This window comes from Entelurus aequoreus, linkage group LG27 (genome assembly GCF_033978785.1).
Source record: "Entelurus aequoreus isolate RoL-2023_Sb linkage group LG27, RoL_Eaeq_v1.1, whole genome shotgun sequence".
In the NCBI taxonomy this organism is placed as follows: Eukaryota; Metazoa; Chordata; class Actinopteri; order Syngnathiformes; family Syngnathidae; genus Entelurus; species Entelurus aequoreus.
In genome coordinates this window covers 11,784,800-11,805,362 of record NC_084757.1, presented here as the reverse complement: position 1 = coordinate 11,805,362, position 20,563 = coordinate 11,784,800, and the positions used below count along the sequence as shown (strand labels likewise).

At 37.8% G+C, this 20,563-nt stretch overlaps 1 protein-coding gene and 1 long non-coding RNA gene across 3 annotated transcripts in view; both read left to right on the top strand.

Annotated features, from left to right (window-relative positions):
- Nucleotides 1-10,455, top strand: LOC133644524 (antihemorrhagic factor cHLP-B-like). Its single transcript, XM_062039055.1, has 7 exons — nt 1-243; nt 2,871-2,981; nt 4,332-4,416; nt 6,476-6,645; nt 6,721-6,837; nt 10,093-10,167; nt 10,229-10,455. Exons 1-7 carry the CDS (start codon nt 16-18, stop codon nt 10,397-10,399), a joined length of 957 nt encoding a protein of 318 aa, XP_061895039.1. The 5' UTR covers nt 1-15; the 3' UTR covers nt 10,400-10,455.
- Nucleotides 10,456-14,119: 3,664 nt separating this feature from the next.
- LOC133644526 (uncharacterized) overlaps nt 14,120-20,563 on the top strand; it is a 70,754-nt gene continuing 64,310 nt past the window's right edge. For both annotated transcript variants that reach the window (XR_009824777.1, XR_009824778.1), the window contains exons 1-3: nt 14,120-14,540; nt 17,828-17,992; nt 19,318-19,368. This is a non-coding gene — a long non-coding RNA (uncharacterized LOC133644526). The remainder of the gene's footprint in view (nt 14,541-17,827; nt 17,993-19,317; nt 19,369-20,563) is intronic.

The following is a 20,563-nucleotide window of genomic DNA, read 5'->3' as shown; positions in this document are numbered from 1 at the left end:
TTTGTCAGTCCAGTTATGCTCGGACCAATCTCCTTCATCATCATCATGTGGGCCCATCTGCTCCTGGCTGTGCTGGCGTGCGCGCTGCTCCCCGGCGAGGCGGTGACACCCTCGGAGGACATCACGTGCCACCAAGACAGCGTTGCGGCCGCGGCGAACTTCGCCGTCCATCACATCAACGAGCACCACCAACACGGCTACAAGTTCAAGTTCGGAGAGATCCGAGGGCACAACTACGAACAGGTACCGAACGGCACAGTCTCACCTGCGCCTGTGTCATGTGTTTTTTTTGTTGTTTTTTTTAAACTCAACTCGCCCGAACGATGAAATTAGAGAGGACCTAAAACGGAACCTTGAGGAACACCGCTGATAAAAAATAAAGAACAAATGACTTCTGACTGTTTCTGAAGTAAACAAGCTACAGCAACACCTTTAGTTCAGGGGTGTCAAACTCATTTTCATTGAGGGCCACATTGCAGTCATGGCAGCCCCTCAGAGGGCCACATGTATAAAAAAATACACATTAAAAAATGCTGGGTTATTTTGATAACCCAATTTATGAGTTGCGAGTGTTGGGTTCAATTTTTGAGTTATTTTTACGGAGAGCAATCCATTTTTGGGGTTAAAAGGGTATTATTTTAACTCAATTTCTGGGTTTTAAAAAAAAAAGTTAAAGTACCCATGATTGTCACACACACACTAGGTGTGGCGAAATTATTCTCTGCATTTGACCCATCACCCTTGATCACCCCCTGGGAGGTGAGGGGAGCAGTGAGCGGCAGCGGTGGCTGCGCCCGGGAATCATTTTTGGTGATTTAACCCCCAATTCCAACCCTTGAGTGCCAAGCTGGGAGGTAATGGGTCCCATTTTTATGGTCTTTGAACTCACAACCTACCCATCTCAGGGCGGACACTCTAACCACTTCAAAACTATAAAGAATTTTTGGGTTGTTTTTCAATGAGTAATGCATTTTTGGGTAAAAGGCTTTTTTAAAATTATTATTAAAAAGGTACTTTTCTCTTGAAGGGAATTTTATTAAGGATTAAACTCATTAACATTATTTACAATCACACATCTTATGTACAAAGGGGCGCTGGATTTTCTGGCTGACCCTGTAATGTTTTGTCTGATCTTGAACGGGATTGTGCTGAAAATCTAATTACCCTTCGGGGATTAATAAAGTACTATCTAATCTAATCTAATCTAATATTTGAGCATGATGTATAGAACTACTGATGTCATGATCCGTCATGTTTGTTTAGTTTTTGACTCCCCCAGTTCCTGTTTTGAGCACCCCTGGGTTTGTGTTTTAGTTGCCATGACTGCAGATTGTTTCCACCTGCCTCTGATTAGTGTTCGGGACGCTCACCTGCTCCTGGGCACTAATCAGAGAGCTACATATTCCCTGCTTTTTGCCTAATTCAGTCTGGTTTTTGTATTTGCTTCCACGCAACGATTACGACGGCTACTGATTTGATTCCTGAGCTAAGCTTTTTTACATCTTGTCTTTGCAGTCTATGCAATTCAATATAAGTTGAAAAGGATTTGCAATTCATTGTGTTCTGTTTTTATTTACCATTTACACAACGTGCCAACTTCACTGGTTTTGGGGTTTGTATGATAATAATAATTTATTGCAATGTTAAGATAGTATTAAAGTTTAAAAGATATGCAATTGCATGCAGTACATGTATTTTTTTCCGTCAAAATGGAAAGAACGGGTGCTACACTGCAAAAAGTCCGTGTTCAAAAACAAGAAAAAAACAAACAAAAATTAGGGGTATTTTATTTGAACTAAGCAAAATTATCTGCCGATAGAACAAGAAAATTCAGCTTGTCAAGACTTTCTAAAACAAGTAAAATTAGCTAACCTCAATGAACCCAAAAATACCTTAAAATAAGTATATTCCCACTAATAACAAGTGCACTTTTCTTGGTAGAAAAAAATGAGACCTTTTTGCTCAATATGTTGAAAAATATTCTTAAATTAAGTAAATGCTAATGCTAGTGCCATTATCTTGACATAATGATATGCGCTCGGCATCGTGATTTTTTTTTTTCATGCTTGAAGTAAGAAATTATTACTTTAAAAAAGCAGTTTTATACTTGTGAGTGTTAATGACACAGCTTTGCAACAGTTGATATTCTAGTTTCAAGCATGTTTTACTCAATATAGGTCATAAAATCTCAGCTACAAGCTGTAATATCTTACTGAGATCATTTAGGACCAAAACAAGTACAACACGCTAACATAAAATCTGCTTAGTGAGAAGAATTATCTTATCAGACAGAAAATAAGCAAATATCACCCTTATTTGAGATATTTAATCTTACTTAGATTTCAGTTTTTGCATTGTACTACTTTTATTTTAAAGGATCGAGAAACTGTTTCTATTGGCTGTTGTACTTAAGTCGTTTTACTGAAACATTTTATAGATTGTTTTATGTAAGTACATTATTTTTATTGGTGGTGTTTTACTGCTGCTATTTCTGTTTTTTTTGGATGTATTTCTCTAACTTTGTTTTGGCTGCCCTCTTGGCCAGGTCAGTCTTGGAAAAGAGATTTGAATCTCAATGATTAAAATAAAAGGATCTTGATTGGAATTTTTTTTTTTTTTAGTATTTTTAGGAATTTGCTGCAAAAAAAGTTGGTCTCCCAAGTTTTAAACACAACTTGGGTGTCGTTCCCGGCCCATATTTGGCCTCTGCGCCTAAAAAGTAGAGATCCACCAGTGCATCACACGGGTGCATTAAAGCCTTAGCGGAGTTCTGACCTTCATGTCCTCTTGTCCAAACATGGTTTGAAGCGATGAAACAAACAAAAGGGATGTTTGCATAAACGGCTGACCTCCTGTTTTTCTTCGTACAGACGGCTGACGGTTGCAACATTGATCTGCAGCTGATGGTCCAGGAGACCCAATGCCACTTCACCGACCCCAAACCTGTCGAGAACTGTGAGGCGTTTGAGATGAGTCAACGGGTAAATATGTTTATCTACTCTTAAAATTGATGCTTATAAATAAAATAAAGCCATGATATCTTTAGAAAAAAAGTAATTCACCAAGTACTTTAGGAATCCCCTGATGAAGACCACTGCTTTAGTCTACTTTGGGTCTTCTCAGCCTTGTTTCTGTGCATGCTGACCAATCAACCAATCCTTAATAGTTTTGTAGGTTACAATCTTGCTCAAAAAGGTTAATTATGAATGCTCTTTCCTCCCAAATGATGGTTTCCTTGTGCCGCTTCCTTAGTTTGATCGCCTCCTTGATCCATCGTTTGAATTTGTTACTTTCTGTCCCGATGATTTTGCCGTTGTCCCGGTCCATGATGTGGTTATTTATTTTGCAATGATCGGATATGGCTTTGTTTTAAGATTTCCTGTTTGGAATTTTTGTTTTAGGCTTCTTGTAAACCTTCCAGTTGTCTCTTTTTCACATTCTTTCTTCTTTGTGTTGAATGTCCTCCCTGTTTCTCCGATGCGTGATTTACACGGGATTTCGTAAATGACTTTGCATTTCTTGTCTTGTTCTATTTTGTCCTTTGGATGTACGAGTGACGGTCTTGTTTTTGTGTGAGGTTTAACTGTTGTGTTTATTTTGTTTTTTCATGACCCTGCTGTATTTATTCAGTTGCTCCCCTAATGTATGGTAAGGTTATGACCTCTTTGTTCTTTATTTCCGGTTTCTCTTTTCCTTGTTTTTTACTTGTTGTTCCCCTTTTTTGATGACCCAGGTTGGATATTGGCAGTTTTTGAGTGCATTTTTGATGCGTTTCTCCTTTTTTTTTCCTGTCTTGTTCGTCTGTTATGACGTTGGCCCGTTCATAGTGTTCTCACGACTTGACAGTTTGTGTGCTGTGGGTTGTTTAGAGGTCCGGAGTAGATATTGGTTGGTGTGTCGGTTTTCGATGAACAGTGTTTTGACTGCCGTCATCTCTGCGGTGGATTTTTCATGTCCAAAAAAGTTATGGTCCCGTTCATTTCCTCTTCATGTGTGAATTTGATGTTTCCAGTCTCGTCAATACTGTTGAGGTGGTAAGATCAAGTGTGTCCCACTTTTATTTTCTCCAAAATGTCATCCACGTATCTTCTCCAGAAGGTGGGTCAGCGGTGGTTTCCAGATCTTCCATGAAGAAACTGCTGATAAAGGGTCTCCCATTGCAAAGCTCTCGTTTGTATATTATTCCTTTGTATTAGAAGTGTGTGGATTTTGCAACAAAACCGAGTAATATGTGTATGTCTTCCGGTGTGAGGTTTGTTCTTGCTTTTAGAGTCCTGTCTTTTGTTAGGTTACAATCTTTACACTTTTCTCCTTTTTGTGTCTTGGTGCAGGGTGCGGTCGCCATCTGCGGCGTGATGTTGAGCGTGCGCGCGAGCGGGACCACAGTCACCCGTCATCAGTGTGCCACTAAACAAAGTGAGCCCATTTTTCCTGTCCATCTGAAGCTTCTAGAACAGTGATTCTGAAAATGTGGTACGCGTACCACTTGTGAAACATAGGCTCCATCTAGTGCACAGGTGTCAAACTCAATAATATCTCAAAAGATGTGGCCCGCCACTTCATTTTATTTGGCCCCCGAAAGCCTGGAAATATGTATCAAAGTACTGTAACTTTTCTCACCAAACTTATTTCTATTTTGGGAGGAAAAAAATAATTGTACTCCCAAGTAATCGCAAATTATGTTAACTTAAATATTGTCTTAATATGCAAAAATATATTCTCAAAACATTCCAACCATTTTTTAAATACTAATAATGATTTCAAAGCAAGTTATCCATCAAACTGTGCAATGTAAAAGTAGCAATAGATTTAATGGTCAAATTGTGAAATTTACTGTGGTTTTTACAGCATTTTTCTCTAAATGGAAAAAAACAGTACTTTTTTCACTGTAATAAACTGGTGCTGTTTTGGCATTAACAGTAATACACCAAAAAATCTACACTTGTTTTGCGGTAAAAACAAATCTGGCAGCTCAGGTGCCAAAATTATACTGTAAAATTGCAAGTTTTTTTTATTTACAGTAAAAAAACTAATTTAAATTTAACCGCAAAATTCTGGCAACTGAACTGCCTTTTTTTAACGATAAAAACGGCAGTACTGTTTTTCCATTTACAGTAATATACACTACATTTTGAGGTTAAAATTTTTGCAATTTACCATATTTATTTTACATTTTAGTTTTTTTTAAAAATGCATTAAAAATGGTATAATGTTAGACGCGGCCCCCGGGGGCCAAACACAACTGCGATGTGGCCCTCAGTGAAAACGACTTTGACACCTCTGATCTAGTGCTACGTCGAAGAATCACTGAATTAAATATTTAAACAGTGTTACTGTTATTGTGGCCAAAATATTAAAAATACATGTTCAATAAAACATCTGCCACTTAAAAAAAAAAAAAATTGAATAATTAGGCCTACTACGCGACTGTTTTTAGTTTTGGTCATTATGGTGGTACTTGGAGAGACAGATTTCTGAGGTAGTACTTTGTGAAAAAAGTTTGAGAATCACTGTTTTGGAAAGGTCGCAGATTGTACTGCGCTTCATCAGTAATGTAGGAGTTGTATAAAATGTAGCTTGGATGCTAAACTGGGGTTTGTGGTTTGAAAGACACAGGTGTCAGCTTGTAGTCCAGCACCACTCTTAAAGACCTTAGACCAGGGTTCCCCAAACTACGGCCCGCCAGCGTCCAAAATCCAGCCCGCTGGTAGTACAGAGTAAAAAAAACAACAACATATTTTTAAATTGTATTTATTATTAATTATAATTTTTAAAATCTATCCCAGTGGTCCCCAAAGTAAAAAAAAAAAAAATTTAAAATGATTTTTTTTGTAATTATTTTTTTAATCTGTCCCAGGGGTCCCCAATCTATTCCAGGGGTTCGGCCCGCGGGTAGTCCTGAGTAAAAAAAAAAAAAAAAGAAAAGAAAAAGTTTTTAAATTGTAATTAAAAAAATAAATAAATAAAGTTTACTTTTTCATCTCTTTTCTAGCCCATCCATCAATGTGTGTGTGTGGCCAAAGCGGCCCCCGGGTCAAAAAGTTTGGGGACCCCTGCCTTAGACAGTGAGCTTGACACACGTACTATCGCACAGCCGCACGAGCCGACATCCGTAACACACACTTTGGTGTATCCGTAGCTTTAAAGTTATTAAACTGTGTTTGTTCACACCTGCAAGTGCTACCATAGTTACACAGCTAACATTACTTGCATTTTAACAGCAACATCATGCTAGAGTTGGTCTTGTTTTAAGATGTGTAGCGAAGCCAGCTTCTCGTGTGTTCAGGTGACAAACTCACCTAATGTTTTTCCTTCACGACGTCGGAAAAAGCTACAATTTAAAATGCGCGCATTTGAGCAAGTAAGGGCAGATTTTTCAATGTTTTTTTTGTTTTTTTAATCCAAAAATATGAACAGTTTGGGGATGGGAAAACCTCCAGAAAAATGTTAGAATTGATCTGTGTTTTGTGTGCAGGATACTCTAATACAGAGATGGCGATTATGTGTCCCGACTGCCCCGTGATGCTGCCTCTCAACGACCCCGATGCGGTGAAGGCAGTCCAGGAGGCGGTGCAGAAATACAACCGGGAGTCCAACAACCAGCATTACTTTGCTCTGCTGGAAGTGGGACGTGTGCTGAGCTCGGTGATTACCTTTTTGTGTGCACTTACTGCAGCCAGAGAGGCCCTGCATTTAACACACGTTTCCTTCCTGTCGCAGTACATCCCATTCAGTGGCATGATGACCTTCCCCAAGTTTGTCCTGGTTGAGACAAACTGTCCCAAAAACTCCAGGATCGCCCCCGAGGCCTGCACACCTCGCTGCCCCCATAGAGCTGTAAGTTCTCGCAGACACCGAACGCCAAAACCTACTTTTATGTTAATGCTATGATGCATGTGTCCAAACATTTTGACTTGGGGGGCCGCATTGGGCTATCAAAATTTGGCTGGGGGCCGAAAGTTGACTACATGTAAAGAAACTACATATCTATATATGTATATACATATATACACTACCATTTAAAAGTTTGGGGTCACCCAAACAATTTTGTGGAATAGCCTTCATTTCTAAGAACAAGAATAGACTGTCGAGTTTCAGATGAAAGTTCTCTTTTTCTGGCCATTTTGAGCGTTTAATTGACCCCACAAATGTGATGCTCCAGAAACTCAATCTGCTCAAAAAAAGGTTAGTTTTGTAGCTTCTGTAACGAGCTAAACTGTTTTCAGATGTGTGAACATGATTGCACAAGGGTTTTTTTAATCATCAATTAGCCTTCTGAGCCAATGAGCAAACATATTGTACCATTAGAACACCGGAGTGATAGTTGCTGGAAAAGGGCCTCTATACACCTATGTAGATATTGCACCAAAAACCAGACATTTGCAGCTAGAATAGTCATTTACCACATTAGCAATGTATAGAGTGTATTTCTTTAAAGTTAAGACTAGTTTAAAGTTATCTTCATTGAAAAGTACAGTGCTTTTCCTTCAAAAATAAGGACATTTCAATGTGACCCCAAACTTTTGAACGGTAGTGTATACACAGTCGTGGTCAAAAGTTTACATACACTTGTAAAGAACAAAATGTCATGGCTGTCTTGAGTTTCCAATAATTTCTACAACTTATTTTTTCGTGATAGAGTGATTGGAGCACATACTTGTTGGTCAGAAAAAAAACATTCATGAAGTTTGGTTCTTTCATGAATTTATTATGGGTCTACTGAAAATGCTGTGTCAAAAGTATACATACAGCAATGTTAATATTTGGTTACATGTCCCTTGGCAAGTTTCACTGCAATAAGGTGCTTTTGGTAGCCCTCCACAAGCTTCTGCTTGAATTTTTGACCACTCCTCTTGACAAAATTGGTGCAGTTCAGCTAAATTTGTTGGTTTTCTGACATGGACTTGTTTCTTCAGCATTGTCCACACGTTTAAGTCAGGACTTTGGTTAGGCCATTCTAAAACCTTAGTTCTAGCCTGATTTAGCCATTCCTTTACCACTTTTGATGTGTGTTTGGGGTCATTGTCCTGTTGGAACACCCAACAAAGTGATTTTAGGTTGTCTTGAAGAATTTAGAGGTAATCCTCCTTTTTCATTGTCCCATTTACTCTCTGTAAAGCACCAGTTCCATTGGCAGCAAAACAGGCCCAGAGCATAATACTACCACCACCATGCTTGACGGTAGGATTGGTGTTCCTGGGATTAAAGGCCTCACCTTTTCTCCTCCAAACATATTGCTGGGTATCGTGGCCAAACAGCTCAATTTTTGTTTCATCTGACCACAGAACTTTCCTCCAGAAGGTCTTATCTTTGTCCATGTGATGTCACTTTTCTAAATAGAGGAGACCACAAAAAAAGGCATTATTGGCTTTATTTTAACAAAAAATCTTAGGGTACATTAAACATCTGTTTCGTATTGCACTCCAAGAACAACGTTGTCCTTAAATAAAATGGTGAACGTACAAGACAACTTGTAAACAACACCAACATTTTGTATGTTCCATTGAGAATATAGAACATGACACACGGCACTCAAAAATCTATCAAAATGTTTTAGAACAGCTTTGGTAAGTTATGAAGCCGCACCGCTTGATGGATTGTACTGTGCTTCAGCATAGGAGTATTATTATGGTGTGTATAAGGTAAAACATATCTGGCGTTTTGTTTCGTAATATGCAAAATCAACGTTTCTTAGCTTCGTACCTGCTGATCTGTATTTGGGCTCTGCATAAATCCTGAAATTGCGCGCATCCGCCTTTGTAGTCTGTGCTGACACCGTAGTCGATAAGCTTCTTTTTCTCTATCTTCTTATGGGACATTCAACCTCAGCTGTTGCCATTTCTAATATAAAGTAGTGTAAAGTTCTTACTTATATCTGTCAGTAAACTCGCTATGAAAGCGCTAAAACATACCGGTGTAGTGAGTTTACATTATTCACCCAAGGAACTTTAGTTATTAAAGTTCCGGTCAGACGTTTTTTCACGGGACACATTTCTGGCGTTGTTGTCGTTTCCGGATGAGGAGATGCTGCTCCGTTATTGATGGACGTAAAGTCTGAATGTCATTAAAACAGTTAGCTCCATCTTTTGACACTTCTTCCACTCCCGTCCTTGCACGCTACACCGCTACAACAAAGATGACGGGGAGAAGACGCTGCCGAAGGTGAGCCACGTAAATAAGACCGCCCACAAAACGCTGCATCCTGAAGCGACTGTCAGAAAGCGACTTGAAGATGATCTGTAAAACATCTATGCAACATTTTCACCAAAGAACCACCATTACATGTTATGTAAACCACAAGGAAGTATTTTACATTTACAAAAAAATATGACTCCTTTCATGCGCCCTATAATCCGGTGCGCCTTATATATGAAAAAAGATTGAAAATAGACTGTCGGGTTCAAACACCGATGACCTTTATTAAACAGACAAGAAGCAAGGAATTAAACAGACATAATTAAATTGAGCTCATTGAGGATAAAAGTCTGGGCTGTACTCTTTGTACGGTCTTCCACCACGCTCTGGCAAAATGGTTGCACACCACCTCTTATTTGGACTTTCCCTGATTACATGGCAACAGCTGTTTCTAAAGGGACCGGGGGTCGTAAACAGCCGTCGTCCTTGGTCACATAACAGTTCAAAGAAAAGATGCCTGGAGCTTGCGTCAGGTCCTGCTTCCTCTCTGCTTTGTATATCTCGGGTCAAGACAAGATCTTCCTGTGGATCACAATAGATCAAAGAAACAGACACCTCCATGTCGCTTCCTATCGTACACAGTGGACTTTTACAAGCCTTTTGCTTGGTAAGCTTTTGTCCTCTCACCGGGAACTCATGGCAACACAAAGTTTTGTGATAACTTAGATACAATTATTCTGACATAGACCTTTCGTCAGCAGTGCGCCTTATAATCCAGTGCGCCCTATGGTCCAGAAAATACAGTAATAATCAGGCCCTCAGGTGTTTGAAAACACTCAGTGTAATTTTATTTTGAACTCGTGACGTCTCGCGGGCCAAAGTGGAGATGCTGGCGGGCCGCACTTAGTTTGTAAACCTTTGCTAAAATCTTATTGCCTTGTCATTTTTGTCTTACAGCAGCACGCCGTGTGCGCCACAACTCATTCCCAGGATGGAGTCAGCCCACCAGAGTGCGAATTGTTCCCAGCCAAAGTAAGCACACACTTAAAGACGTCTTCACTATTGGATTATAATCACGTGAACTCTGCCGTAGAACTCGACCCCCCTCGGGCCTGGCGAGGTGGAACCCCAGTGCGGGCCGTCCTTTCACCACAGTCATGAGGCTGAGACCTGCCATTCTCAGATGACCGACAATAATCCAGCTCTCCACCACATTTGTCCCTTCCCTCTCCCCGCAGAGCTGCCACATCAAGAGGCGGTTTAGAGTGTGCGCTGTTATCACCTAACACATGTCAAGTCAATAAAAGGATTGAAACTTAAGCCTTTCTGGTCTTGATCTTAAACTCAGCCGATGTTTGAGTAGAGTCCGAATCTGTGCAAACAAACCTCTGATCTGAGCTTCCCTTCGCTCAGAGCTCCAACGCTTCCTCCTCGGGTGTTTATCAGGCTCACCAGACGACATTCAACTGGAACACAGAAGGAGAATAAACAATTAGCCCAAAACTCTCCAAAAATCTGTTGTTCTGGAGAAACTTTTTCCCTCAAACTTTAAAAGGATTTTGACCGAACATAATTTTTACCCCAAACTAAATTAAAGAACTACACATCAAAACCATTCACAAGTTTTTAGATGTACAATTCATCCAAGATTGTTCTCCAGAATTCTGTTTATCTTGAAAAAAAGTCCCATCTCCCAGTTATTTTGGACCTAAATTTATTTCTTACTGACCAGTTCTTACACTGTAAAAATCACCAGGATTCATACTTGCCAACCCTCCCGATTTTCCCGGGAGACTCCCGAATTTCAGTGCCCCTCCCAAAAATCTACCGAGGCAACCATTCTCCCGATTTCCACCCGGACAACACTATTGGGGGCGTGCCTTAAAGCAGTGGTCCCCAACCACCGGGCCGCGGACCGGTATCAATTGGTACCGGGCCGCACAAGAATTTGAAAAAAAACAAAAAAAAAAACATTTTTTTTTTTTTTTTTTTAAATGAAATCAACATAAAAAACACAGTATATACATTCTATATCAATATAGATCAATACAGCCTGCAGGGATACAGTCCGTAAGCACACATGATTGTATTTATTCATGTTAAAAAAAAATAAAAAAATAATTTGTCCGTGGGACAAATTTTCAAGCGTTGACCGGTCCGCAGCTACAAAAAGGTTGGGGACCACTGCCTTAAAGGCACTGTCTTTAGCGTCCCCTACAACATGTCGTCACGTTCGCTTTTCCGCCATACAAACAGCGTGCCGGCCCAATCACATAATATATGCGGCCCATACACACACATAAGTGAATGCAACGCATACTTGATCAACAGCCATACAGGTCACACTGAGGGTGGACCTATAAACAACTTTAACACTGTTACAAATATGCGCCACACTGTGAACCCACACCAAACAAGAAATACAAACACATTTCGGGAGAACATCCGCACCGTAACACAACATAAACACAACAAGCAATACACAGAACCCCTTGCAGCACTAACTCTTCCGGGACGCTACAATATACACCCCCCGCTACCACCAAACCCTGCCCCACTCAACCCCTCCCACCTCAAACCAACCACCTCAACCTCGCTGCCCATCTCCCGAATTCGGAGGTCTCAAGGTTGGCAAGTATGCCAAGATTTCACAGCATTTTTCACATTAAAATACTGTAATCAAACTTTATTGGCGGGTATGCTTGGAACTCAAATTATTGCTTGAAATTTAGAGCATAACAATTAGTCGACAGACAGCTCTAATCTCAAAACACTTAATTGGGCACTCTTTGGTTGAGATACCACTGTAAATATTACGTTTTTTTAATGTACAAATTGATTTGCTTTGAAATCATAAGTCATGCTGATAAGCATTAAAGTACAGATGTCAAACTCAAAACTCAGTTCTGGCCTGCCACATCATTCTATGTGGCCCGCGAAAGCCTGGAAAAAATGGGTTTCAATAAAACATATATATACATATATATTTTTACCAAATGCTTTCAATTTAGACAGAAAGAAAAATGCATATTTTAAACTTTAACTTAATTTTAATCATGCCAAAACTATTTTTGTGAAATAAAAACAAATCGTTAAATATCTGCTTCTCACCTTTATGATTTTAAAGCGAGTTACACATAAAAAATCTAATAATCAAATACATATGCGTTTCGATTATTCGTGACTAATCACGGGTTACTACCCGCATGCATGATGTAAATTAATTTTAAAAAAGCGGCTCTCTGAAAGCAGCCATTACTGCGATGTGGCCCTCAATGAAAATGAGTTGTACAAACCTGCATTACAGTATTTCCCAAAAAAAGTTAATGCAGTTTAAATATACATGTATATACATGTGTATATATATATATAATATATATATATATATATATATATATATATATATATATATATATATACATACATGTGTGTATATATATATATATATATATACTGTATATATATATATATATATATATATATATATATATATATACATGTGTGTATATATATATATATATATATATATATATATATACATGTGTGTATATATATATATATACTGTATATATATACTGTATATATATATAAATATATATATATATATATATATATACATGTGTGTATATATATATATATATATATATATATATATACTGTATATATATATATATATATATATATATATATATACATATATATATATATAGAGTCAAGGTTTCTGTGGTTTATCCGTTATACAGTGCTCAATACCGGCGTAAAGCGGAATATACGTTAGGTCAGGAAAAAACACAGAGGCTATTTCATCCCTGCAAGCCTGTTTTGCAGGGGATATTGAAGAACAAAGAAACCTGTGAAACAGGCTTTTATATATATATATATATATATATATATATATATATATATATTATATATATATGTGTGTGTGTGTGTTGGGTCAGGAAAATATTGAAGAGCAGAGAAACCTGCGAAACAAGCCTGTTTGCAGGTTTCTCTGCTCTTCAGGGGATATTGAAGAGCAGAGAAACCTGCGAAACAGGCTTGTAGGGATGAAATAGGATGAACTAGCCTATGTGTTTTTTCCTGACCTAATATATATGTATATATATATATATATATATATATATATATATATATATACACACACAGTGTATGTATATATATGTAAATGTATATGTATATATGTTTATGTATTCATTTGATAGGGAAACAATTCTACAGACAATACGAAACAGACCCCCCTCCAAAAAAATAAAATAATAGTAAATAAACAAAGATTAAAAAAAACCCAAATAAAAATCCCTTTTCGCCCTCTCCCTCCTCTTGGTCCTACATTTTCATGCCACTGATCAACTTGTCCTGGGTGTACCCCGCCTTCCGCCCGTGTGCCCCCCGCTACCTTGTAAGGGACAAGCGGTAGGAAAATGGATGGATGGATGGATGATCATTTACCATACTTGCCAACCTTGAGACCTCCGAATTCGTTGTCCGGGTGAAAATCGGGAGAAATTCAGGAGAATGGTTGCCCCGGGAGATTTTCGGGAGTCTCCCCGAAGAATCGGGAGGGTTGGCAAGTATGTCAATCAGAGTGGGTCGCAATGCACAGCCCTCCTCTTCATCACAAGCAGACATAAACATAAACCAACTGATCCTAAATAAAAACGTATCACTGTTAATGAATCAAAACAAAACATAGAGAATTGGGGTGTAGTAAAAATGTAAATAATCATAATCAACAGTGAGTGTCACATTTTAAATTTAACATGGCGGGCTTTGTGTTTGACACCTGTGTCTTCGAGTATGGTCTGAAAAAGTCCGGCAACTACTAAATATTTTTTTTTATGTCCACAGTTAGAAAATATTTTCTTTACGTCTATGTTCACATTGTTGTTGTTCTGAGAGACATTGTTTGGTTTTAAAAAACTGTGGTTTCATTGACGTTTGAGCCTTATAGGCACCGGTAGGAAAACTCGGAAAATGGCCGCCGTAGAAAGCACTAACCTGATGAATGACAAGGATGAAAGTCTTATTAAATACTCAAAGACACGCGGTCGTCACGCATCATGGATATTACAGCAACTTTCCTAACTTTTTTAAAAAAATTGTAAGCATTCCGCCTCCCGGACTATGGCGTCCATTCATAAAACCGCCGCTGCTTGCACCGTCATAATTGAGAATCTCGAAGCCCTTTGAAGTATTTGACGGACGCCATCGAAGACATTTCCACTGAGTAATAACTGTCAATTGTGGACAAATATACCAACAGAACACCACGCCGTCATTGTCCCTGGCCTACACGCTGTTGTATAGTTTGCTGAAGAAGGAAAAATAAGTTCGAGCAAAATGGAGAAGATATTCGACAAAGTTGTCCAAGTCAAGATCAAGTGCGGATCCAGCGAGGAAAGGTAGGACTGTTGACATGAAACACCATAAAGTGACTTATTTACCAGCATTGTGTCTTTATGTCCGCTCTCTTGTCCCAACATGGCCTTTTTTCAACCACTTTGACTAAAATATCGCACAGTGAAATTAAAATACGTAACAGGAGGCATAGGCGCCGAGCTACTTTTCTGCCAGTGGTTGCTCGGTGTGTGTATTAGTGTTGTCCCGATACCAATAGTTAGGTACCGGTACCAAAAGTATTTCGGTACTTTTCGGTACTTTTCTAAATAAAGGTCACCAAAAAATGGCATTATTGGCTTTATTTTAACAAAAAAATCTTACAGTACATTAAACATTTGTTTCTTATTGCAATTGTGTCCTTAAATAAAATAGTGAACATACTAGACAACTTGTCTTTTATTAGTAAGTAAACAAACAAAGTCTCCTAATTAGTCTGCTGACGTATGCAGTAACATATTGTGTCATTTATCATTCTATTATTTTGTCAACATTATTAAGGACAAGTGGTAGAAAATGCATTATTAATCTACTTGTTCATTTACTGTTAATATCTGCTTACTTTCTCTTAACATGTTCTATCTACACTTCTGTTAAAATGTAATAATCACTTATTCTTCTCTTGTTTGATACTTTACATCAGGGGTCCCCAAACTACGGCCCGCGGGCTGGATCCGGCCCCCCAGCATCCAAAATCCGGCCCACGGGAAGTCCCAAGTTAAAAAAAAAATGTTTGTTTTAATTTTTAATTTATTAAATTAATTTATTTTTGTAACTTTTTTTTTCTAATCCATTTTCTACCGCTTGTTACTCTCGGTGTCTCCTAGCTGCTCAGGCAAATCATATTGTCTAAAAATAAATGTTCCCATTAATAATGTGACAATGTTAAATGTTGATGAACATCAATGTTAATTGATGTTAAATGACAAAACGGATTAACTCGCTGGAATATAAAGACAATGTGTGTGTATATATATATATATATATATATATATATATATATATATATATATATATATATATATATATATATATATATATAAATATAAATATAATATGTGTATATGTATATATATATAATATGTGTATATGTATATATATATATATATATATATATATATATATATATATATAAATATAAATATAATATGTGTATATGTATATATATATAATATGTGTATATGTATATATATATATATATATATATATATATATATATATATATAGAGAGAGAGGGAGAGAGAGAGAGAGAGAGAGAGATATACATACATACATACATACATACATACATATATATATGTATATATATATATGTATGTATGTATGTATCTCTCTCTCTCTCTCTCTCTCTCTCTCTCTCTCTCTCTCTCTCTCTCTCTCTCTCTCTCTCTCTCTCTCTCTCTCTCTCTATATATATATATATATATATATATATATATATATATATATATATATATATATATATATATATATATATATATATATACATACACATTTTTTCAACCCAATGCGGCCCCCGATTCAAAAAGTTTGGGGACCCCTGCTTTACATCCAAAACTATGATACCATGGGTATCAATCCGATACCAAGTAGTTACAGAATCATACATTGGTCATATTCAAAGTCCTCATGTGTCCAGGGACATATTTCGTGACTTTATAAACATAATATGATTTTTTTTTTAAATGAAAGAAGATTTTGTGATGTTAAAAAATATCGATATAATTGTGACGCGCTAGCTGTCCAAAGTCGGGACCCAGGGTGGACCACTCATCTGTGTATCAGTTGGGGACGTCTCTACGCTGCTGACCTATCTCCACTCAAGATGATCTCCTGCTGGCCCCACTATGGACTGGACTCACACTATTATGTTAGATCCACTATGGCAGTGGTTCTTAACCTTGTTGGAGGCACCGAACCCCACCATTTTCATATGCGCATTCACCGAACCCTTCTTTAGTGAAAAATATATATATATTTTTATCCAAATTCAAGACAAAGTTATATGTTTTTGGTAACACTTTAGAATGGGGAACATATTCTAAGTAACAACGACTTAATTTAGAGTTATTTAGTTAGGGTTAGAGGGTTAGGGCCAGGGTTAGAGGGTTAGGGTTATAATAAGGCCATGCTGAATAAGGCATTAATAAGTACTTAATAATGACTTGTTAAGAGCCAATATGTTACTAATTTGCATGTTAATAAGCAACTAATTAATGGTGAATATGTTCCCCATACTAAAGTGTTACCATGTTTTTTTTACTGGTGCACAAAATGAAACGTGCATGAACATCACCTTGTTCAAAGAACAAAACCAACACAGTGCATAAACTCACAACAAACTACACACCTGCAAATCAGTCTGACTTCTGCTGTTGCCGTATCCGTAATACGCCGATAGGGAGAAGTTTTTAATTACACGATGAGTCGGGTGTGTCTTGACCTCCGCCGAACCCCTGAGCCTGACTCACCGAACCCCTAGGGTTCCATCAAACCCAGGTTAAGAACCACTGCACTATGGACTGCACTCTTACAATATTATGCTAGATCCACTCGACATCCATTGCACCGGTCGCCCAGGGTGGGGTGGGGGTGTCCCCACATCTGCGGTCCCCTCCAAGGTTTCTCATTGTCATCCCATTGGGTTGAGTTTTTTCTTGCCCTGATGTGGGATCGTTGTGGCTTGTGCAGCCCTTTGAGACACTCGTGATTCAGGGCTATATAAGTAAACTTTGATTGATTGATAGTAGTATCGACTAGATACGCTATTGTACGTGATATCATTACAGTGGATGTCAGGTGTAGATCCACCAATGGCGTTTGTTTATATTGTAGCGTCCCGGAAGAGTTGATACTGCAGGGAATTCTGGGAATTTGTTCTGTAGTGTTTATGTTGTGCTGCGGTGCAAATATTTTTCCAAAATGTGTTTTTCATTGTTGTTTAGTGTGGTTCCACTATATGGCACATACTTATGACAGTGTTGGCATTGTTCATACTGCCACCCTTAGTGTGACATGTATGGCTGTTGAGTAGTCATTCGCTGGTTGACCGGTACTTTTTAGAGGCGGTATAGTACCGCATATGAGTTGTAGAAATGATTGGAAACTCAAGACAGCCATGACATTATGTTCTTTCCAAGTGTATGTAAACTTTTGATCACGACTGTGTATATATATATATATATATATATATATATATATATATATATATATATATATATATATATATATATATACATACGTAAGTCGCCTATAATGATTGCAGCATGCTGACATGTGTTCCTCTTCTCAGGGCTACCAGATCATCAAGAAGTTTCAGGATGGTGATCAACCTCCAGACCAATGACTTCCAACTGAAGAACCAGCATCGGATTCTCGGGAGACCAAGGCCAAACTTGAGCATGCTAAAAAAGACCTCCATGAGACTCAGCAGCAGATCTCCACCATGGACCAGCAGGTGTGTGCTAACGTGTTTCTGCAACACATTCCATTGTCGACCCAGCACGGCTGCCGCTCGTCTCTTGCTGTGTCTCAATTCCACCACTTTTGTACTTAGATTTAGTCTTTCGAGTGCATAGGTGCGTTCAGGAGTGCGCTGTCAGTATCTGACTCTTGCACTCAAATAGTTGATTGCAGCCGGGCCGGAGCAGGAGGGGATAGAAAGAGGGAAAAAAAGGAAGACAGAAGGGGAAATTGTGGGGACAAGATGGGGATAAGACAGAGACACAACAACAACAGCAAACACAACAATAACAATAACAACAACAACAATAGAACAACATCAGCAAATAGGATATGTACAAATATGATGGTAAAAGTGATAGCAAAGAAGCAGTTAGTGAAATAAATAATAATACAAAAATGACAATGAACATTATTATACTACAAATGGAGCAATACAAATACCAATAGAAATAGCACTATTGGTACTGAATTATAACAATAATTACCTCTATTATCAACAATACAATTGTTCAAATGCAACAATACATATATGTAATGATAACTTGTAACACAAAAGAAAGCAGATAAATGGAGGGCAAGAAGGAAAAGCCAACTATATTAACCTTGTAGATTGTTATAGTAACAATAAGTTAAGCTTTGTCAGTGTGCCATGTGTTACCCAGTTTCCTCTAGGGCAACAACGTTAATTTATGTTTGATGAAACATAATTATATGCATGAGTGTATGTATGTATATGTACTTGTATATGTACAGTATGTGTAAATTTAACTCTTGTTATCCTTTCTATGTTTTCTATGTAAGCTTTAACCATGAATTGATTTACGTGGACCCCGACTTAAACAAGTTGGAAAAACGTATTCGGGTGTTACCATTTAGTGGTCAATTGTACGGAATATGTACTGAACTGTGCAATCTACTAATAAAAGTTTCAATCAATCAATCAATAAACAAATGACTTCATCTTCCTGTCGTAGTTGTCTAGAATCACAGCAACTAAATGACCACAACTACTGCCACTTTTCCAATGTTTGACCCTTTGATGCCAAACATTGCCCAGTGTGGTCATCCTCAACCTTTAACATTGTGGAAGCCAACAGTGGTGGACTGAGCAAATGTTTTGTCAAGGTTTTGACTTGGACCGATAGTCCAGATGATAAACCGTGACCCTGTTTTGTTAATGATCGGTGGCCGTAGAGCTGCATGATGGATTGACTTTAATGGGGCCCTATTAGGCAAAACCAACTTTTCCTAGGAAATGGATAGATGGATTGATTATATAATGAGTTGTTTTGGCTGATATAAATGTTGACCACACAGGAGATGAATGCTGAGAGAGGCCAGTCGTTTGGATCTTTGAACAACCAATGGGTAAGTAAATGTTTCTTTTTTAAATAAGCGTCATAACTCAACTGCTGTCTTGTCTATTAGGGTTGTACGGTATACCGGTATTAGTATAGTACCGCGATACTAATGAATCATATTCGGTACTATACCGCCTCTAAAAAGTACCGGTCCACCACCCGTCGTGTCATGCAGAACTAATTCTTGTCTCCATGGAGACACATCAAGTATGATTATTTCAAGTATCCGCCCTGTAGGACGCGTGATAGCTCTACATGCATCACTTCACACCGCAGCACATCACAGCAATGATAATGGATGAGTAAAAACTTGTCTACAATTTTCAAAGTCAAGACAAGATTTCATTATATCCAATCATTAAACATTTAGGCGACCATCTTAACTTTGAACACACTAATCACATTTGAATGAAGGGCATACTTAATCAATCAAACACACTAAACAACAATGACAAACACATCACACAACATAAACACTACAGAACAAATTCCCAGAATTCCCCGTATCACCAACTCTTCCGGGACGCTACAATATAAACAAACGCCATTGGTGGATCTACACCTGACATCCACTGTGATGATACCAAGTACTGAAGCGTATCTAGTCGATACTATTATGATTACATCGATATTTTTTAGCATCAAAAAAATAATTTTTTTTTTTTAAATGCATATTATGTTTATAAACTCAGGAAATGTGTCCCTGGACACATGAGGACTTTGAATATGACCGATGTATGATCCTGTAACTACTTGGTATCGGATTGATACCCAAATTTGTGGTATCATCTAAAACTAATGTAAAGCATCCAAACAGAAGAATAAGTGATTATTACATTTTAACAGAAGTGTAGATAGAACATGTTGAAACAGAAAATAAGCAGATACTAACAGTAAATGAACAAGTAGATTAATAATACATTTTGTACCACTTGTCCTTTATAATTTTGACAAAATAATAGAATGATAAATGACACAGTATATTACTGCATAGGTCAGCAGACTAATTAGGAGCCTTTGTTTGTTTACTTACTACTAAAAGACAAGTTGTCTAGTATGTTCACTATTTTATTTAAAGACAAACTTGCAATAAGAAACATATGTTTAATGTACTCTTAAGATTTTTTGTTAAAATAAAGCCAATAATGATATTTTTTGTGGTCCCCTTTATTTATAAAAGTACCGAAATATTTTGGTACCGG